General features: G+C 41.1%; 1 protein-coding gene across 1 annotated transcript; it reads left to right on the forward strand.

Moving 5' to 3' along the window:
• Positions 1–721: 721 nt before the first annotated feature.
• On the forward strand, positions 722–22,891 carry LOC143961384 (extracellular calcium-sensing receptor-like). The gene is made up of 6 exons (XM_077470650.1): positions 722–1,835; positions 2,746–3,037; positions 5,861–6,679; positions 6,770–6,997; positions 21,342–21,465; positions 21,553–22,891. The coding sequence occupies exons 1-6, from the start codon at positions 1,564–1,566 to the stop codon at positions 22,455–22,457; spliced, it is 2,640 nt and encodes an 879-aa protein (XP_077326776.1). The 5' UTR covers positions 722–1,563; the 3' UTR covers positions 22,458–22,891.
• The last annotated feature ends 237 nt before the right edge of the window (positions 22,892–23,128 follow it).

Below are 23,128 nucleotides of genomic sequence, written 5' to 3' on the forward strand. Positions count from 1 at the left end.
AAAAAGTGCTCTGGTCTTTGGCTAGCCAAATGGTCTGGGGCTCAAGTGCTTAAAGCCCATCTCTGGGCAAAAAAAAAGGTTTTCACATTCAGGGGGGCTGTGCTCGCACTGCACAGGTTAACTGCTTGTTTTTGTCTAGGGCGATCCTCCGATCTTCCCAGCCAGCACGAGACCTGTTCTTCACCCCTGCACTCCAGTGGTCTTGAATTGTGGACTGTTCCTGATGTGATCAAACCCAGAGTAGGGTCTATGGACCAGGAACAGTCCACCACTGGACCATGGGAGAGCCCTGTTTTCCAGTGGAATGAAGGATTGGGTGAGTATAAGCTTTCTGCTCACCCCTAGTCAAAACAACCAGTTGACTTGTGCAGTTCAGGCATAGCCCAACTGCATGGGAATTCAAATTTTTCCCCCGGAGTTGGGTATTAAAGCATTTTATCATACTAACTGTACATAAAGACAGAAGAGTGTGATACATTATTATTAACACAACATCAGGAACCGTTACCCAATTGTCAAAGTGTCCTTTGATACTGGCAGCTATGACAAGGGAAAAATAAAATGAAGTAATGATGGTAATAATATCCTGGGAGATTTTTACTCTTTAAAAAAAACTGCATCATATAATCAGATCCAGTCTTATATTCCCTTAAGTCTAATTACCTGACGTGTATAAAATACCTGTCAGCTACGCTTTGCTGTGGTGCTGCCATGCAAGTGATTGTGTATGTGATATCTGCTTGTAATGAAGTCTTGCCTGATAGCTGTTGGTATCTGAAAAAGCAAGAGACAAAAGTGCCTCAATTTGACTGTCACTGGTGTTCTCCACCCTTCCGAAGTCAATTTCTCCATTCGATCAAAGTAACTATCAGAGTCTTCACACAAGTGACTACCATAGACCACCACTTAAAACGTTAAATCTTTTCTAAGGCCAAACAACTCACATCACATATATGGAAATCTGTTATCCATAAAAAGTCTGGTTGTCTGTTTCTTTGTTTGTCTTCTCTCCAAGTTTCTTATTTTTACTCACAATGAATAACGTACGATAATCTTCAGCTTTAAGACCAACAAAGATCAAAGCATAGCAACTTGTCAATTCCTTCTTTTGTTATATAGTCAATTTGGTGTTTTTTATACAGAAGGTCGCTTGTATATAATGCCAATATAATGATTAAGGTTTTCTCTTGCATGTATTATTGGTGGAATTGGGAAGTCTTCTCTTGTATGTTACACTAAAAAACATAAAACAACTCTTCTTTTCAAAGACACAGACGGAATAAAGAAGGTGTTGCCTTGTGTGTAACACTAATAGAATGAAGAAGTCGTGTGTTGTGTGCAACATTGATATCTTATGACCTCCTTACATGTGCAATTTTACCTAAAGGCCTTCTCCAAAATGTAGAGTTTTTTAAAGGCACTGAAGGTCTACACAAATAAATAATGGTTCTGTAGAAGTATATAATATCTTGAGCTTCATAGTAGAAAATACATATAATGGTCCACATTACTATCAGGTAACAGAAGGTATAGCATACTTAATTTCGGAAAGGCACATTCTACATGGCCTACAGAGCAGAGATGTTTTTCAACTACAATGGCAGTACTATGTGCCTGCTATTCTATAAGTCTTGGGTGTTTTATGTAGTTTTTATGGATGTGTTGGATTGTCTGGAGCCTATGCATGGTTGCCACTTGCCATCAATTGTTCCTATCAATGGGTACCTGAGGCAGCCAGGAGATCTGGTGATTGGAGGAACTTTCCCTGTTCATTTGGACAGAAGCTACACTGAAAACACATTTACCAGCAAGCCAGAGGACCTCAAATGCAAGCTGTAAGTCTATGTAACTTATATAACTGAATAAATTATTGCTTAATGAAACATTAAAGAAATAAATATAATAGATATGAAGTCACAAGTACAGCCGCTTATGATTGGTCAAGTCCATTTACAGCATTCTGGTGGGATAGCTCAGATGGGCTTGGACTATGATCTGAACATGCCTGAGCTCATCCCTAGAAGCAACATAAGAAAATGCACCTCATTTACCTTCAGTGGTAAAGGGTTAGCTCACCATTAAAATAACATTTAAAGTAGCACCCACAGGGATCCATGTCATCCTACATATTAAGCAGAATGCAGACCTTCTTCCCAATACTGCACATGTGCAGATTTGTCGATGAGGGGACGGACTCATTTCATCCTCCATCCTGTGATGATGGAGCTCAACATAACGTTCTGTGATGTCATATAAGCTAGTCTGTCCTAGTTTATATGAAGGATGACTAAAATCGGTCTGGATGCTACTTTTTTTGGTCAGGATTTGAGGAGGGTACACTTGGCCTAAAGGTAGGTAATTTAAACAAAGTTCAACTTTACTGCTCTGCACCATGATTTGTAACCTACTGGGGACACTTGACTGTGTTGACATTTTTATTTTAAAGGTAGACTACCCTTTAAAAACAATTAGTTATTATAAAACATTTATTATGTAAGTGCATTAAGGACTGGAAAGATTTATTTTTCTAGACACATAAAATTCTATGCATCCTACGAAATAAATAATCTATTGGTACTAAATTTCACTGTCCTTCATGTTTTATATGATAGCCGCATGTTTAGAAATGGTACACTGAATTCACGGATGTGCATAGGTTGGAGGAAACTGGACACTTTATCCCTGTTTTTTTTAATGCTTTATTAAATATATAACGAGCATAATTATTTTTATTCATTTCACTAGCTTTGAACTTGACAATTACCAGAGAATGCAAGCCATGATGTACGCCATAGAGGAGATTAACAAGAATCCAGACCTTCTTCCCAATATCACCCTGGGCTACCAGATCTTGGACACTTGTACTATTCTTAGACGGGCAATAGTAGGAACTCTGTGGATGTTATCCGGAGGAAAAGAAAGCATTCCAAATTATCATTGTGAACAAAGAGCAACTCTTGCTGGTATCATTGGTGATGCTGCATCTACAAAGTCCATTCTAATGGCACACATTTTAGGTCTTTATAGATATCCACAGGTACAAACTAGTACTTTTCTTAAAGCTGAACCCTGGGCAGATATAAAAGATACACCTTGGTGACCTTAATGATACTATGTATTAATTATTACATCATTAAATGTATTCTCTTAATACAAGCAATGTACTATCTGAATTTGACCAGAGAGCACCGTCTTGTAGACCCTGAATAACAAAGCTGAAGTGAGAGGAAGAAGCAGAACAAACAGCCAATCATTTCTTGTGCTGACAAGAATCATGTTGATAGGATAAGAGGGCAGAGTGACTGAGAGATAAGCACACCATGGGCGAATTCTCTTTTCACTATCTAGTCACAGGCTGGGAGAAAGAAGGTCTAGGATAACCAGTGGCATGGTGCTGGCCATCAGGCTGCAGATATCTAGCAGCATAAAAAAGTACTGTTAGTTAAATGTCCAAATTAGAGCTAAACATTGCAGCTGGTTTTGTTATTAATGAGCTATTTCTTATTATCTTGTTTATTGCTGGCGGAAGTTCTGCTTTAGGCTGGGTTCACACTATTGTATAGCAGGAGATTGTGACCGTCTCTCTATGGAGCCAGTTCACACATCTCCACAGCGGCTCCGCTGCAAATTTCGCAGGATCCATGTGCGTCTTTTGGTCCATTTCAGGTCCCAATTCAGCCCAAAATTCATTCTGAAATCAGACCTGCAAGGGTAAATGGAGACACATCGGACTCCTGCTGTGAGTCGCTGGGTTCTCCAGTGTGAACCCAGCCTGAAATATCTAGGATTGTCCAGGCAAAGGTGGACCCATAATGAGACAGAATAGATAACTGGTAGCTAATTTTGAGACATAGGAAAACATTATGATTTAGAAACATTGTAAGAAACTTTCTGGAGATGCAATAGAATATGAGAGCATATCCCTCAAAAATTGACAGAAATATCCTCTTAGACCGTGTCTTCATTGAAAGATTTCCCCTTTGTTGCTCTTCATTTTATAGTCATACCTGAAGGCCATTTGGACCCCCCAGAAGCCAGGCCAAAAAAATTCCCAATTAGCAACACACACATCCCATTTTGTTGCTAGTATGGGAAAATCATTGGCTGCTCACTTCCAGAAATGAAAAACAATTGTTTTCAGGTGCTAGCAACAAGGCAGGATGTAGGGTTTGCTAACTATGGCCATTTTTCTGGGGTGGAGTTGTGGGGGCAAATGGCCTACAGGTACTCCAAGAAAATGAATGAACATAAAGATCCTACTAAGCTTTACCTCTTTTTTACTGCAGTGAGGCACAGTGATGTCACCCTTGCCTAGGTGAGTACACTGAGGGCCAAGTATAATATAGATTTTTCCTTACAGTGTTGATGTCTTATAACTTTTTCTTCATAATCAGGTGTTGATGTTCTTCCCAAGAAATGTGATCCTCTTAAATGTACATTGCATCCTATACATACATAGGTGGAACCAAACTACCATGAGCCAAAGTTTCTTTGTTTATTCAGTATGTCTAATATAGTTACATAGTTAGTCAGGTTGATAAAAAAACCTGTGTCCGTCTAGTTCACCCAAAAAAATACAATCCTATATACATAATCCTTCACCCACAGTTGATCCAGAGGAAGGCAAAAAAAAACAGCAAAGCATGCTACAGCAGGGGAAAAAATGAATTCCTGATCCCCCGAGAGGCAATCAGATTTTCCCCGGATCAACTTTAGATATAAATGTTAGTGCCCAGTTAGTTATATTATGTAAATTTAGGAAATAATCCAGGCCTTTTTTAAAGCAATCTACTGAGCTTACCAGAACCAGCTCTGGAGGGAGTCTATTACACATTTTCACAGCTCTTACTGTGAAGAAACCTTTCTGTATTTGAAGATTCAATTATTTTTCCTCTAGACTTAAAGAGCGCCCCCTTGTCCTCTAGGACCTTAAAGTGAATAACTCAACACCAATTTCACTATATGGACCACTTATGTATTTGTACATGTTAACCATACCCCCCCCCCCCCCCAATCTCCTCTTCTCAAGAGGGAATAGATTCAGTTCCTCTAATCTTTCCTCATAGCTGAGCTCCTCCATGCCTCTTATCAGTTTGGTTGCCCTTCTCTGCACTTTCTCCAGTTCCCCAATATCCTTTTTGAGAACTGGTGCCTGAAACTGAACTGCATATTCCAGATGAGGTCTTACTAATGACTTGTACAGGGGCAAAATGATATCTCTCTTTCTGGAGTCCATACCTCTCTTAATACAAGAAAGGATTTTGCTTGCTTTGGAAACCACAGCTCAGCATTGCATGCTATTATTGAGCTTATGATCTACCAAAACCCCCAGATCCTTCTTCAACATGGATTCCCCCAGTTGTACGTCCCCTAGTATGTATGATGCATGCATATTCTTAGCCCCTAAGTGCATAACTTTACATTTATCAACTTTTTTTATGGTTGAACTAGATGGAATTGTGCCTTTTTTCAACTTGGCTAACTATGTAACATTAAACCTCATTTGCCACTTAGTTGCCTAATTAGACAGTGCATTGAGGTTGGCTTGTAAATTGGAGGCATCCTGTAAGGACGTTATTCCACTGCATAGCTTGGTGTCATCTGCAAAGACTGAAATGGTATTTTTAATCTCAGACCCTATATCATTTATAAAGATATTAAAAAGTAAGGGTCCCAGCACTGAACCTTGTGGTAAACCACTGATAACCTTAGACCATTCAGAGTAACAGTCATTAACCACTACTCTCTGAATTATGTCTTTTAGCCAGTTTTCTATCCATTTACAAATTGATCTTTGCAAGCCTGTAGACTTTACCTTACACATGATAATATGATTCCTGTACATTTTTTACATCCACAGATAAGCTACTCCTCAACCAGCCCAACTCTCAGCAACAGAAAAATATTTCCTTCTTTCTTTCGTACTATACCAAATGATGTTTTTCAGTCCCGAGGTCTTGCTAACTTAATCCTGTATTTTGGTTGGTCATGGGTTGGCTTTCTAGCAAGTGATAATGACTATGGTCAACTAAGTCTCCTGGCGGTAAAGCAGGAATTAATCAATGCTGGTGCATGTGTAGCTTTTATAGAAACAATTATGACCAGCCAGGCCAACAGGAATGTTCCACACATTATTAAAGTTATCAAGGGTTCAACAGCCAAAGTTGTGGTAGTGTTGGCCTCCAAACCAGAATTTTTACCAGTTGTAGAAGAGTTAGCAAGACAGAATGTGACTGATAGAATTTGGATAGCCAGTGAAGCATGGTCAACCTCTAATCTTCTTTCTAAAGAAAAGTATCAGCATGTCTTGATGGGCACTCTTGGGTTTGCTGTCCATGCAGGTCAGTTGCCGGGATTTATGGAGTATCTGAACAGCTTACACCCATCAAAAGCTCCAAATGATTCATTCATAATAGAGTTTTGGGAGCAACTTTTTTCTTGCAGATGGATTAACCACCTGAATTTGGATGACAAGACAAATAACAAAACAGCACATGACTGCACTGGAGAAGAAAATCTGGGGAAGTCAATGCTGAAAGTTGATTTTGGAGCAACCTTCATGGTCTACACTTCAGTTTATGCATTTGCATGGGCCTTAGACAGTCTACTTCACTGCCAGCAAAGAAAAGGCCCATTTCATAATGGATGTGCAAACATTTTGTCATTTGACCCTTGGCAAGTATGTTACTTGAATTTTTCACAAAGGTGATTAATTATATATTTTGTTTGTTTTTCTTTAAATCCCTTTCATCTCAATGTTCTTTTCCAGCTTCTCCATTATATTAAAAGAACAAGGTTTCAGACTAAAGACAAGACAAACATATTTTTTGATGGCAATGGGGATCCTCCAGCCCTTTATGATATTGTGAACTGGCAGATAAGTTCTACTGGGTCCTTGGCGCAAGTTATAGTAGGAAGATATGACTCCAGCTCCACAGATGAGAACATCATGAGTCTAAACCATGCTGGCATTGTATGGGTTAATAACAAAACAATGGTACGATTGCACCAGATGAAAAAAAATAAGACACTCTTTCTATGTAGATGTATCTTCTCTAGGAAGCGTATCATTTATTGTTTTTCTGTCTATATAGTTTACAAAATACGAAGAACCATATACAGTATATCTGTCCCTGCCCTTAAGGAACTTCACATTTTCTGTCACCACAACAGTAATTCAAACACTCACAAACATTTTGGTCAAATACCAGCTAGAGCAGGAGTGTCCAACCAGTGGCCTGGGGACACATCTGGCCTGCGGAGCCCTTTGATGTGGTCTGTGACCTCCTGCTCTGAGATGGCTGGTTGGCAAGCACATATCGTGGATTACCAACCCACTATCCCAAGTATCAGTGTTGTGAATGAAGTGGTAGAGGAAGCAAGTGGTTGCAGAGCCGAGCCACATAAGCCTGGATAGAGCCGACTCCTGTCACAGACAGAGTGTAACCAAATGCACTCATGCCAGGGACAGCAACAGTCCGTGATACCTGAATGGAAGACTATTTTAGGTCAGTTTATTACTAAAATCCCAGTTTTAGGGCCACTATCAAAAATTTTGGGGCCCTTTACATAGTTTTGGTCCTGCCCCCCCCCCTCATCCCCGGACCTGACCATCAACATTCCCCAGGGCCCGCCCACTGGCAGTCCCACAAGTCTCATCCTACATCCTCCTCTTTCAGTCTCATCTCCCCAATCCCATGTCCTTCTCCTCCTCCTTCAGTCCAATCTCCCCCATCCTAGGTCCTCCTCCTCCAGTCTCATCTCCTTCATCCCATGTCATTATCCTCCTCCATCCCATGTCCTTATCCTCCTACAGCACAGACACAATGAACAGACACAATCAGCAGTGTATGAACAGAGCGTCATGTCCCTGATTCCCCAGAGCAGAAAACGGGAGAGACCTCCCAGTGGGGACTCCGGGTCTGGTGGCAACTGTCGCCAAGGGCATTTCTCTCTCACTACCTGTTGTGTGGGACCTCACAATGGAATGGAGATTTACCTCTTCCATAATTTAGTCAAAATGGAAAAAAAAGGGTGCTTACTTTATATATAACTTTATAACTATACATAACTAGAACATCTAACAGGGTTATCTCATTGCATGAGATTTCCCCTCACTTCCTGTCTTATTGTCACCAGAACAGGACATGGGGGAATATATAAATATATAAATAATATATAAATCTATATAAATCTATATATATATATATATATATATATATATATATATATATATATATATATATATATATTTATATAGATAGATAGATAGATAGATAGATAGATAGATAGATAGATAGATAGATAGATAGATAGATAGATACATAGATACATAGATAGATACATAGATAGAAACAATTGCTGGCTATATCCCCACAGGAAGATTCCCCCACTTCCTGTCCTGGTGACACCAAGGTAGAAAGTGAGGGGGAATCTGCAATAACAAAACCCTGTTAGATTTTCTAGTTATGTATAAAACTAAAGTATATATAAAGCAAACATTTTTTCCCCCAGTTTGGCTAAATTATGAAATGGTAAAACCCCATTATTTTTTTTCCCCATCTGTGTCCTACGGGTTGCAGGACATTTTTTTTATCTGCATTCTAGTTGCAATCTTCACAGGGGCCCCATCCAGGTTTTCTCAGCAGGGGATCTGTCCATGGATCCCTTACCGAGCTGACTGACTGGCAACTGACAGGTCTGTGTTCGCTCATGCTGTCCGTTTACACCCAATTGCCCTCTGATCCGGCCAGACGAAGGGGAATGGAGGCCCATCCATCTTTTCTTTTTGCCAGATCAGATCAGAGGTAGGTGGGTGTAAACGGACAAATTTCCATTCAAATCTGCCGTTCCATAGAGAACAATGTGCGGTCTGATCAGGTTTGCCTGAAAAACAGACAGGAGGACCCGTTTGGACCACTCATGTGAAAGGGGCCTGAAATACTGTAACTGTATACCCAACTGTAAACACCAAAATACTACTATTAACCATACTAAATGGAAAAAAATGAATTAATCCCCAATTCCAGCCATCCAGGCTACCATTGACGCAATCTGTATATGTGCAAACCTTTTTTGCTACAAGACCACAAACTATCCTCTCCCACTACTTAACCAATATCTACAGATCTACATATCACATATAAACCTAACCCTATGGGAAAATGAGGATATACAACACATCAAGGACATACTAGACAGTAACTCCATCCTTCCATTCCCTACTCTCCAAAACAAATTTAATCTCCCATACACTGAATACTATAGATATATCCAAATATACCATTTTGCTAAACAAAACATGCTACAAATGGAAATAAGTCTGCCCCAATCAGTAGTCCGGTACTATGAAGGAAACTCATCAATTGTAAAAGGCAACTCCCTCGTCTTCAAAATTATTAGCAGGTGCCACGACTTTAACAGAACAACAACTATCCACAAATGGGAGCATGGGTTTATGTTCCCCAATATCACGTGGCAAAAAGCCATTAAAGAAACCGATAAAGCATCGCTTTGTGCGGATCACTGACAATTGTACCAAAATACAATTACTAATACAAATACTCCCCAGGTGGTACCTGACACCCTTTAAACTTTCTAAAATATTCCCTAATACACCAGCTAACTGTTTGCGCCAATATGGCTTCACTGGCACATTAATACACATACTATGGTATTACCCATCTATCACATCATACTGGAGCCAAATCTTCATATTGATCTCTGAATTTACCACTTCACCTGTACAACCTGAAATTAACTTAGCGCTGCTACACCTACCCCTAGATACAATACCCAAAGCAGCCAGAACCCTTATTATCCATATCCTCTGTAGCAAGGTCTACAGAGGATATGGCCTCCTTCAGTCTGATGAGAACCTCCAGGGCCAGAGATAGCTGACATTCTTCTGTATGTGGTGGGTCGTGAGGCATATCGCATGCTAGATGGATAAAGTTCAAATAGCAGACTCCGCGACTTCAATAGGAGGACACCCATGCAATGAAATGCCTCCAGCAAGAAGTCACATCTGCATGTGCAGGAATGCTGTCTCCTATAGCAACAGTCTTTAACAATTCCTACCACAAAGCATAACAGTTCTTTCACCTTCACTACAACTTCTCCTTGTAGTTCTTCAGTACACTGAGATCCCGATCTCTCACTAGACCCTCTGATTCACGGCCACTGAATCCCTTGAGCTCCTCCAATCTTCACGGTGGTATCTTCCTCAAGCGTCACCCCCGCCTCTCTGTTGTGTCCCTCACTTGGCGCTCCCAATACTTCTCAAGCTTCACCCCACTGGCCTGCTTGGTCCCTGGCTCTGCAAGCATCACCTACGCTGGCTGGGTCCCTGACTTCATCAATGCCTGAAGTTTCTCGATTCTCCACCGTGAGAATACTGCTCTGGTACTTGCTTCAGTTGCTCACTGTGGTCCCTGGTAATAAGGTGGCTGGTCCTTTAGTGGCGACAGCTTCCCTTCTACCTCCGACTACTGAAAGGTTCTCAAGCCAGCAGAACCATCACTTTTGGTTGGACTGCAAGCTACAATAACAACCCTGCCTTGCTCTCTTGCTTCTGGATAGGCCCTCAGACAGCCTAGTATTCAGACACCCCGGATAGGCCCAATCTCCGGCCTAGTCATGTATCACACGACACACGTCCACCCAGACAGCCGTCCAGGTGGCACAGAACATAGATCACCTGACTCCACCCAAATATATAGGTTCTCCCAGCAGGCCAAGGGATTCAAGAAAATTCCTGCCCATTGGCTGAGATACCCCATATACCCATAACCTGACCTTGGGTTTCCCTTCTCATATCAAATACCACCACATACTCAGCCACCTAGTGGCAGAAGAGAAAAGTGTAACAAGGCCAAACTTAGGGAGAAATCAATGGATCGCTCACAATCAACCAGGATAACTACTCCTAGCAAGTACATTTGTGAGGAGCATCCATGCCTAAACTCCAGGGTGCTACACCTTTTATCTGTCAAATTAAACATAAGAAGAAATTGGAAATCCCTTACAGCTCCTAACCTGTTCGATGTAGTATTCGACCATGCATTAAAAAATTTTAAGTTTCACAAATTATCTTTGTCATGTAAACTATGGATTTCTCATAAATACTACACAGGTTATTAACAGTATACATGTAAAATTTTGATTATTTGGTCTAATATGCTTATCCATGACTCTCCTTAGCCCCCCCCCCCCCAATAATAATAAAGATTATGTAAGGTTTAGATGATGCAACACTCCAGATCACTTCGAACTCTCTTCATTAGCTACTATGCCTACCATATTTTGCAATATTTTATATTGGTACAATTATAGAGAATAGGACTGATGTGACAGACTTTAACGGTACCAGTGAAGGACATCAAAACAAAATTTACTAAATATCTTTATTACAAATGATTTAAAAAGTATTTTACAAGTAAAATCAATTCAATTATATGGCTTTAATCAATTTGATCGGTTATTAGTTATAGATCTCTGTTAATTCAATGCAAGAGGTTGACGCATTTCACATCTTTGCTTCCTCAGGATCTTACATTCTTGACTTTAAAACAGAAATCTTGTTAAAAAAAAAGGAGAAAAGATCACGAACATTATTTTAGCAGTTTGATTAGGTGGGAGTGCAACACATTAAGTTTCACATACCGACCAATTAGGTAGAAAAATGTGCATCGAGGGCCACTTATGTCTAGAAAGGAGCCCTCAGTAAATGATGTGCCAAGTGTCATGGGAGAGCAAACCAATAGCTAATCTCTTCAAACAATAGGTAGATAAATATATATAGTAAGATAGTACACTGGTACAAAGCTTTCAAATTATATATGTTGAGCCTTTGTTTCATTGTACCTATAACAACAATTGTTACTCACCATTGTTAATGTTCTCTTCTGAATCTAACGCAAAGCAATGGAAAAGGAATCCAATAGACAACATGGAAAAGGAAGGCACATCTCCCATCCAGATGCATGTCCTTCCTCATATTTCCTTTGACTATTGTAAGCCCCTCTAACCAATTTTGAGAGATTATAAGTAGGGCTTAATACTTGGATCTCTAAATGGAACAACATAAGCTCCTCCTTGCAATAGATTATTTCACTGTTGTGTGACTTAATAACATAACATTTTGTCTAATGAAAATGCAATGTTTTGCTTTATTTTGTTATTTTCCTTTATGAGAAACTCAATAAAAAAATTTAAGGTAAAAGTAGTAATTGCACTACTTTTAAACATTGAACCAAAGCGCAAGGTACTGCAGTAGCATGCAATTTTGGTGCCTGCAAGCACACTGCATTTGTTATCTGCATTTGGGGTTCAATTAGCCTTACATTGGCACCCACAGTAGATTACAAAGGCAGTGTGTTTTGAGTGTGGTGGGGGAAACGTTCACAGAATGTGACAGTCAGCCCATGCAGGATTGTGGACAGTGTGTTTGTGTCACCTCGGTCACCTTGTGTCACCTTTTTCCACATACACATGGTAAAGGGCACACCAAGGAATTGACACTGGAAAGCAGATACTATTTCTCCTATTACAATGGAAAGAAATCCAGTGGAGGTATTTTTGAGACACTGGAAAGCTTGTCACATTGGTTTATGCCAGTCTGGTGGGCCTTGCCAAGCTTGGCACAGACCACATGGGAGTGCTTTGTATAAATCGCGATGAGAAAGACAACCCTACTGGAGTGTTGTCAGTGGAAACACCTTGTGGAGTTGTAAAGCATGTAATGTGTACAGTTAAAGCGGACCTCCACCTTGAAGTGGAAGTTCTGCTCATCGGATCCCTCCCCCCCTCCGGTGCCACAATTGGCACCTTTCAGGGGGGAGGGGGGTTCAGATACCTGGATAATTCAGGTATCTGCACCCACTTCCGGGAAAAGCTAGCCCTAGCTAGCCGCAGATGACCCGCCCCCTCCCCCATTGTGTTCTGGGAAACACACAGTTCCCAGGACACAGCGGGGACCAGTGGAGACGTCAGCATGACTCGTGCATGAGCAGTAGGGAACCGGGCAGTGAAGCCGCAATGCTTCACTTCCCTGACAGAGGATGGCCGCCGACATTGCTGGACCCTGGGACAGGTAAGTGTCAATTTATTAAAAGTCAGCAGCTGCAATATTTGTAGCTGCTGGCTTTTAATATTTTTTTTAAAGGTGCAGCTCCTCTTTAAGAACATGTTACATGGTGTAATACCATTTCTTTTGGTAACTGTGGGAAGAAGGAAAAACAGGTAAGAAGTGCTGAAAATGTGTATAAAGTAAATGATATTACGAAGTGCCAAAAATAACAGATATACAGTTGGCCAGGTAAGATTTTGGGACCACAGAGTTGCGGAAGCTCAGGGCTCTTTCTTTCTTCCTTTCTTTCTTTCTTTCTTTCTTTCTTTCTCTCTCCCTCTCTCTTTCTCTTGCTCTCTCTTCTATGGAAGCCTGCTGCTGAGTGAAAAGGCTAGGTACTGGCAGAACACTAAAAAAAGTGCTGCTAGTTTGTTCTGGGGAACCTATGGGGGGGGGGGGGGGGGTGTTATCCTGTTAGTTAGGAAATGAGCTGAGTTTTGTTATTAGCTCGGATAAGCAGACTTTTTTCTATGCAATGGTCTAACTAAAAAAAAGTCCAGCAGCATTTAAACTGTGCTTGTTTGCTGTCATGTCGAATAAAAGTGCAGGACAATTTTACTTGGACTGTTCCAAGATATCCCTGTCATGTGCATTGTTCACCACTGTCAATACCAGTTAATCATGTCCCCCTTACAATATATATATATATATATATATATATATATATATATATATATATACAGTCAGGTCCATAAATATTTGGGGGACATCGACACAATTGTAATCTTTTTGGCTCTGTACACCACAATGGATTTGAAATTAAACAAACAAGATGTGCTTTAATTGCAGACTTTCAGCTTTGATTTGAGGGTATTTGCATCCAAATCAGGTGAACGGTGTAGAAATTACAACAGTTTGTATATGTGCCTCCCACTTTTTAAGGGACCAAAAGTAATGGGACAATTGGCTGCTCAGCTGTTCCATGGCCAGGTGTGTGTTATTCCCTCATTATCCCATTTACAAGGAGCAGAAAAATGGTCCAGAGTTAATTTCAAGTGTGCTAATTGCATTTGGAAATCTATTGCTGTCAACTCTCAATATGAGATCCAAAGAGCTGTCACTATCAGTGAAGCAAGCCATCATTAGGCTGAAAAAAACAAAACAAACCCATCAGAGAGATAGCAAAAACATTATATGTGGCCAAATCAACTGTTTGGAACATCCTTAAAAAGAAAGAATGCACCGGTGAGCTCAGCAACACCAAAAGACCCGGAAGACCACAGAAAACAACTGTGGTGGATGACCGAAGAATTATTTCCCCGTTGAAGAAAACTCCCTTCACAACAGTTGGCCAGATTAAGAACACTCTCCAGGAGGTAGATGTATGTGTGTCAAAGTCAACAATCAAGAGAAGACTTCACCAGAGTGAATACAGAGGGTTACAGAGGGTTCACCACAAGATGTAAACCATTAGTGAGCCTCAACAACAGGAAGGCCAGATTTGAGTTTGCCAAACAACATCTAAAAAAGTCTTTACAGTTCTGTAATAACATCCTATGGACAGATGAGACCAAGATCAACTTGTACCAGAGTGATGGGAAGAGAAGAGTATGGAGAAGGAAAGGAACAGCTCATGATCCAAAGCATACCACCATCAGTGAAGCATGGTGGTGGTAGTGTCATGGCTTGGGCATGTATGGCTGCCAATGCAACTGGTTCTCTTGTATTTATTGATGATGTGACTGCTGACAAAACCAGCAGGATGAATTCTGAAGTATTTCGGGCAATATTATCTGCTCATATTCAGCAAAATGCTTCAGAACTCATTGGACGGCGCTTCACAGTGCAGATGGACAATGACCCGAAGCATACTGAGAAAGCAACTAAAGAGTTTTTTAAGGGAAAGAAGTGGAATGTTATGCAATGGCCACATCAATTACCTGACCTAATTCCGATTGAGCATGCATTTCACTTGCTGAAGACAAAACTGAAGGAAAAATGCCCCAAGAACAAGCAGGGAATGAAGACAGTTGCAGTAGAGGCCTGGCAGAGCATCACCAGGGATGAAACCCAGCGTCTGGTGATGTCTATGCATTCCAGACTTCAGGCTGTAATTGACTGCAAAGGATTTGCAATCAAGTATTAAAAAGTGAAAGTTTTATGGATGATTGTTAATCTGTCCCATTACTTTTGGTCCCTTAAAACGTGGGAGGCACATATACAAACTATTCCTACACCGTTCAACTGATTTGGATGTAAATTAAAGCTGAAAGTCTGCGGTTAAAGCAGATCTTGTTCGTTTAATTTCAAATCCATTGTGGGGGGGTATAGAGCCATATATTTATGGGCCTGACTGTATGCACACTATATTACCTAAAGTATTGGGATGCTTGCCTTTACACGTACATGAACTTTAATGGCATCTCAGTCCTAGTCCTTAGGGTTCAATACTGATTTGGCCCACCCTTATCAGCTATAACAGCTTCAACTCTTCTGGGAAGGCTGTCCACAAGGTTTAGGAGTGTGTCTATGGAATTCTTCCAGAAGCGCATTTGTGAGGTCAGGCACTGATGTGGATGAGAAGGCCGGGCCTGCAGTCTCATCAAATTTATCCCAAAGGTGTTCTATCGGGTTGAGGTCAGGACTCATCCATGTCTTAATGGACCTTGCTTTCTGCACTGGTATGCAGTACTGTTGGAACAGGAAGGGGCCATCCCCAAACGTCCCCAAGTTGGGAGCATGAAATTGTTCAAAATGTCTTGGTATGCTGACTCCTTTCAGCTGCTTTCACACTGAGGTGCTTTACAGGAGCTATTTCACTAAAAATAGCGCCTGTAAAGAGCCTGGAGCGGTGCGCTGGCAGGACGGTAAAAAAAGTCCTGCAAGCAGCATCTTTGCAGGGTTTTAACCTTTTTTCGGCTGCTAGAGGGGGTTAAAAGCACCTAGCTAGTGGCCGAATAGTGCCACTGAAACAACGGTAAAGCTGATGATGCCCCTAACGCCCCAGTGTAAAAGCAGCCTTCAAGTTCCTTTCACTGGAACTAAGGCAGGTGTCCCAATACTTTTGGTAATATGATATATATATATATATATATATATACACACACACACACACCAGCCACTTTATTAGGTACACCGTTCCAGTACCAGGTTGGACCCCCTTTTGCCTTCAGAAATGTCTTAATTCTTTATGGCATAGATTCAACAAGGTAGTGTAAACCTTTGTAGCCAGATACTGGCTACATTGCCTATGTCACCGGGGGATTCTCTTCAACATCAGCCACAGTAAGTCTGTTCCCTCTAGTGCTCAGCTTGGACACTGTATTGTCTCTTCCTGAATGCAAAGCAAGTGAGATCCAAGAGAAGAACAAAGGATCTTGGGACATGTAGTCTGAAGAGCCAGTTTTACCCTGGGGTCAGACTTCTGGGAGTTATATATAGTCTGGGTTGGGGAGAAGGTGCCCTCTTGGGGCCATGGCCTTAAGCTGGGACCCAGACTCTGAGGGTTGCAAACAGCGCTGCGGCCTAGTCAGTGTGGAGAATATTTGCCGGATGTGTGAGCAGATCCCTTTTTGCCAGCTTCCTGTCGGCCAAGTGGCCATTGGGGGCCACCCTTCTTTTCATGGCAAGAAAATATCCCCCACAATATTACACCACCACCACCAGCCTGAATCATTGATACAAGGCAGGATGGATCAATGCTTTCATGTTGTTTGCGCCAAATTCTGACCCCACCATCTGAATGTTGCAGCTGAAATCCAGACTCATCAGATCAGGCAAAGTTTTTGCAATCTTCTATTGTACAATTTTGGTAAGCCTGGGCAAATTGTAGGTTTAGTTTCCTGTTCTTAGCTGACAGGAGTGGCACCCGGTGTGGTCTTCTGCTGTTGTAGCACATCTGCTCAAGGTTCGATGTGTTGTGTGTTCAGAGATGGTATTCTGCATACTTTGGTTGTAACAGTGGCTATTTGAGTTACTGTTGACTTTCTATCATCTCAAACCAGTCTGCCCATTCTCCTCTGACCTCTGAAATCAACAAGGCATTTTCCTCCACACAGTTGCGGCTCACTGGATATTTTGTCTTTTTTGGACCACTTTCTGTAAACCCTAAAGATGGTTGTGCGTGAAAATCCCAGTAGATCAGCAGTTTTTGAAATACTCAGACCAGCCCTTCTGCCACCAACAACCATGCCATGCCTAAATCCCCTTTTTTCTGCATTCTGATGCTCGGTTTCAACTTTGACAAGTCATTTTCACCACATCTAAATGCCTATATGGATTGAGTTGCTGCCATGTGATTGGCTGATTAGCCATTTGTGTTACCAAGTAATTGAACAGGTGTACATCATAAAGTGGTTGTTGAGTGTATATAAGCTTGTTTGACATCTTTTTCTAAACCCATGGGCAATAATATTGAGGTTGTCTACACCCTACCCCCCCCCCCCCCTTTAACAGTATCCACTTTTCTAAGAAGGCTGTCCATAAGGATCTGGAGCTTGTCTGTGGGAATTTGTGCCCACTTAGGTGAAAGAGTATTTGTGAGGTCAGATACTGATATTGAATGAGAAGACTTCTTCTCTCAAACAAAAACCCACTTACTAAACAGGGGAAAGAAAGGATTTTTTTTTTCTTTGCTTTTAAATGAGTCATTTTGTGGCAAAATACATTTTGTGGTAATCACTCTGCTCATCATTAACCTCTAGGAAACCCATGCAGGAAAAGAGAGAACATGAACATGATGTCCAAAGTAGGGACTAAGAACAGAACCCTATTGTGACAGGGCACATATGCAGCCCAATTAACCACCATTGTGCCCCAACACAACAGGGCTCTAGAAAAAAAAATTCCTTTGCTGGAACCTTGTTAGAAGTTGAACATCTACCAGTTATTTATTACTGTCTGTGTTTCATTAGAGATATAACCTCATTTATGTCATAGTATGAGCCAAAACAACACCCGTCGCTCCAAACATCATTGCTCTCTTCAGTTGCGGGGACACTGGGTGCCAGCCGTGGGGGCTCATTCTTATTCCATGTAAGCGGCATAAAGGAAACCGAAAAGTACCCTCCCATGGAAACCCCTGTGCCAAAAACTGACATGCTTTTAGACATTCTTTCTATGGCCCTGTCTACAGTCCTTATGGACCTGTTAGTTTGCGGCAGAGAATGTGCCATTGTGTAATTGATATTATTATAGTATGATTTCCTTAATTATTGTAATGTCACAGTAACCAGTGTGTCTATGTTCTGCCAGCAGTGAACACTGTTGGCCCAGTTAGCAGTATGTGATGGCACTAGCTGTGACCTTGACCTCTCAATACATTCAGATAGGGATAATTGGATGGGGTCTTAAAGTGGTTGTAAACCCTCCCCCACAACTTTGTCCCATGTAAAACAGCATAAAAAACCTGAATGAACACTGCTTGTAAATATCTCCTTACTTGCTTAGTATTGTTGTAATCCTTGTTGTTCTGTAGAATGAAGTCATTGAGCATGCCCAGATCACCCCTGATTTAAGGCACACTCTCTTTGTCTTATCTGTCTGTTATCAGGACTTCCTATGGCACAACACTGAACTCTGCTAATCACTCAGAGCTTCCTCCTACACACCATGTGACCATGTGACATAACATACAGTCTAAACGTGGCCATTACTGCAGTCTTATCAGCTGAAGCTGATAAGTCTGACAAAGGGAAACATTAGACATCGGCACAAGTAAATACTATGAAATAAACAATTAAGCTATGAATAGAGAAGCAGGGTTGCCATAGAAACGTTGGATTGAGAAGGAGGCTTGGTTAACAGTACAGGAAGTGCTCAATGTAAGGGCGGAAATACACTCCACTGTGGACTCAGAAAACAATACTTAAGATGGCGCTGCCTAACCCATGGAAACAAGTTTTTTAAAGTTTCTTTAAACAGTAAGTAATATGTGATTTGGGCTGGATTACAGTAGCTATAGTCTGATAATGACTTATTATAATGGACTAAATGAAAAGAATCATCAGAGTGGGAGAGTTTACTTCCTCTTTAAATGTCCTGGTACAGGAAAATGTTGCTGTAGACACCCAACACAAGCACATTTCCAGCACTATTCCTTCTACCTATACCTACCTACTACCTATACGGCATTAAAATGACCACCCAGTATTTCTTATGCCACGTATACACAAGTGCATCCAAGATTTTTCTGACGGAATTCTGCTCAAGCTTGGCTTGCACACACAGTCGCACAAAAGTTCGCTGAACTTTTGACCGCCAAGAACGCGGTGATGTACAACTCTACGACAAGAAAATGAAAGTTCAATGCTTCCGAGCATGCATAGAATTGTTTCCCAGCATGCGTAGGAATTTTGCACGTCGGAATTGCTACAGACAATCGGAATTTCCGATCGGAACTTTTTCCGACCGAAAAATTGAGAACATGCTCTCAATCTTTTGCTGGCTGGAATTCAGCCAGCAAAAGTCAGATGGAGCATAGAAACGGTAGCATTTTCCAACCAAAAGCTCTCATAGGTCTTTTGCTGGCCGAATTTCCGATCGTGTTTACGCGGCATTAGAGTCTCAGCCTTATTGCTTGTGTGAAAAGCAAGTGACCCTTCCTGTGAGGTCTTTGGGACAGGTAGTGAAAGGAAATTTTCTGAACAAAGGGAAAGATAGCATGCCTTTAAGCAGGCAGAGTCAGCTATTAGGTAGTTGTGTCCAAAGTTAGTGTATATTAGGGAATAATGTAAGTGGGTGTGAGGCCCCCTTTTAGACAAGGCCTTCCTGTAGTGGTGTGATGGATGTAGTCATTGCCCATATAAAAGATAGGAGGATCTCTAATCATTCGGGGGCATGGGAGCCAGACAGCTCACACTTATGCAGATGCAGTCAACTACAGTGAACAGACTGCACTTTGAATGCTGCCAACAAAGCTGGATCCAAACTAGATGGGTATACTTAATGCACTGGTCTTCATCTTGGAGCATTAGCCACCAGTCTCAACTCTACATTGTCCATTGGTCATCCTTTCTTACTAAAATTACCACTTAATCTGAGTGTTCAGAAGATGCATGAAAGTAAAAAGCCTTCAGTCTTTAGAACCACTTTTAACCACTTGCCGACCGCCTCCTGTACATATACGTCGGCACTTTGAAGCTGGATATCTTGGTAATGCCAGCAGCTGCTGCCACAACCAAAGTATCCATCTTTGAAGCCGGCGGTTCTGTTTACAATAATGGTGGTCTCTGCGGTGGATTTGCCAAAAGATCACCGTTACCGGTGGCCACCCCCTTCCCGCCTCTCTCCCACGCCCTCCGCCGCTTACCGGAGCTGCCGGCAGCGGCGGAGGCAATCAGGACCTATCCTTGGCTGGGTATGGAGAAGGGTAAGACTAAGATGGCCCCCACCTGTCTCCATACCATAGCAGGGCGGAAGTGACGTCAAAACGTAATTTCCGCCCATTCTTCTTAAAGGGCCATTTTTAATTTTTCTTTTTTTTTGCATTTAAGTCCAAATATGAAATCTGAGCATTTTTTGACCCCAGATCTCATATCTAAGAGGACCTGTCATGCTTTTTCTGTTACAATGGAATGTTTACATTCCTTGTAATAGGAATAAAAGTGACCCAATTTTTTTTTTTTTAAATAGTGTAAAACTAAATAAAATCAAATAAAACAAATAAGATTTTTTATTTTTTTTAAAGCGCCCTGTCCCAGCGAGCTTGTGCGCAGAAGCGAACGCATACATGATATGAAAACAGTGGTCAAACCACACATGTGAGGTATCGTCGCGATCGTTAGAGCGAGAACAATAATTCTAGCCCTAGACCTCCTCTGTAACTCAAAATATGCAACCTGTAGAATTTTTTAAACATCACCTATGGAGACTTTTAAGGGTAAAAGTTTGACGCCATTCCACGAGTGGGCGCAATGTTGAAGCGTGACATGTTGGGTATCAATTTACTCGGCGTAACATTAGCTTTCCAAAAAAAAGTGCGCTTGTAAGACTGCTGCGCAAATACGGTGTAACAAAAAGTATTGCAATGACCGCCATTTTATTCTCTAGGGTGTTAGAAAAAAATGTATAACGTTTGGGGGTTCTAAGCAATTTTCTAGCAAAAAATGTGTTTTTAACTTGTAAACACAGAGTCTGAGAAAGAGGCCTGGTCTTTAAGTGGTTAATTATGTTGTATGGCAGGGTTTACCCACATATTAACATTCCGATTCTGCTGCATTTTTTAGGATTTGTTTTTTGATTCCTTTATGCATATTCTATTATTTTCATTAAGGTTCCACCATCAAAGTGCAGTTCTAGCTGTTCTCCAGGATTTATGAAGGTGGCCATTCCTAGAAAGCCCATCTGCTGTTTCCAGTGCGTACCGTGTCCTCAGGGACAAATCTCCAATGAAACAGGTGCTTTATAAGATTATGTTTGATTATGTTAGGTTTCTACACACAAACTGTGTTTTTTACAATACTGACACTAGCTTTCTTTTCTAGATGCTGTCAATTGCTACCCTTGCTCCTGGGATATGTGGCCCAATCTCCAACAAGATGCATGTTTGCCAAGGCCCATTGAGTTTCTCTCCTACAGTGAAGCACTTGGCATGAACTTGGCTACCATTGCCATATTCTCCTCGGTTGTCCCACTTGGAATTCTGGGATTGTTCATCCGTTATAGGACCACACCAATAGTGCGAGCCAATAACTGGTCTTTAAGCTGTCTTCTACTCATATCTTTATGTCTCTGCTTCCTTTGCTCATTTGCGTTTATTGGATACCCACAACTAGATAAGTGCCTTCTCCGCCAGGTTACGTTTGGTTTGGCCTTTTCATTGTGTATCTCTTGTGTTCTAGCCAAAACTATTACAGTCGTCATTGCCTTCAAAGCCACCAAGCCAGGAAGTCAGTTAAGAAAGTTTACTGGTGTACAAGTATCCTACACACTCATTGTCCTTTGTCTACTAATCCAAGTATCCATCTGTGTGACTTGGCTTACTTCTTCACCTCCTTTTCCAGAGTATGACTCTAACACTCAGTCAGAGGTGATTATTTTGAGTTGCAATGAAGGTTCTCCTACAGCATTCTGGTTCATGTTAGGATACCTTGGTCTCCTAGCCACCATCAGTTTTATTGTAGCATTCTTGGCTAGAAGATTACCTGACAGCTTCAATGAGGCAAAGTATATTACATTTAGTATGTTGGCTTTCCTCAGTGTTTGGATTTCCTACATTCCAGCCTCTCTCAGCTCACGCGGAAAGTATACTGTGGCCACAGAGATCTTTGCTATCTTATCTTCTGCCTGGGCTCTTGTGGTTTGTATATTCCTGCCAAAATGTTTCATCATATTGTTTCGACCAGATATGAACTCTAAAGGACTACTGATGAAGAAAAACCATGGCTGAAAAAAATGTAGACATCTTATTTGGGACTACAGATATGTATTCATAGAACTGTTTGTGTTGTAAGTAGAAACGTATTTTGTAGATTTATAACTTTCTTTGTTCCTGAAGGAATTGTTGTTTGTTTCACCATATTCTCTCTCTTACTGATTTCTGAATGGGAAGGTCTGAATTCATTACAACACCCTGAGCAATCTCTGTGTTGTAATGGAAAATCCTGCAGTGTCTGCCTCCCTCTAGAATGGATGAGTCTTTTAGAGTGGCTCACCAAATAAAACTGGTATTGCAGGGGATCCCTGAAAATTTTGTTTGTATCAAATTAGGGTAGACCTCTGTGAAAAACAGGCAGCCAATTACACAAGCCGAGTATGAGATTTTGGCAGGAATATGGGATAGGGATATGCTTATTAACTATTTTTCAAAGCTGTTCCTACATTGCATGGAACCGACATTTGATTTTTTTTTTTTGTACATTTTAGAAAATAAAAACATTTGTAGACTAAAATGGAATAAACTAATTAACAGTTAAAGTGATTGTAAAGGCTTGTTTTTTTATTTTCTTAAAATAACAAACATATCATACTTACCTCCACTCTGCAGCTCCCCGACCCTTGACTTCTGGGGTCCCTCAGCGGCTCTCGCAGCTCCTCCCCACATCAGATAACCCCCTAAGA

This window comes from Lithobates pipiens, unplaced genomic scaffold (assembly GCF_037356315.1).
Source record: "Lithobates pipiens isolate NorthernLeopardFrog02 unplaced genomic scaffold, aLitPip1_a1.2 Scaffold_8, whole genome shotgun sequence".
Lineage (NCBI taxonomy): Eukaryota > Metazoa > Chordata > Amphibia > Anura > Ranidae > Lithobates > Lithobates pipiens.

Bases quoted from the DNA above. Each gene is read 5' to 3' on its own strand.
- LOC143961384 (XM_077470650.1), top strand. From the start codon at position 1,564: ATGGCCTACAGAGCAGAGATGTTTTTCAACTACAATGGCAGTACTATG. The intron at 1,836-2,745 runs GTAAGTCTATGT...TCATTTCACTAG, and splicing joins GAGGACCTCAAATGCAAGCT to CTTTGAACTTGACAATTACC. The intron at 21,466-21,552 runs GTGCTTTATAAG...TTTCTTTTCTAG, and splicing joins ACAAATCTCCAATGAAACAG to ATGCTGTCAATTGCTACCCT.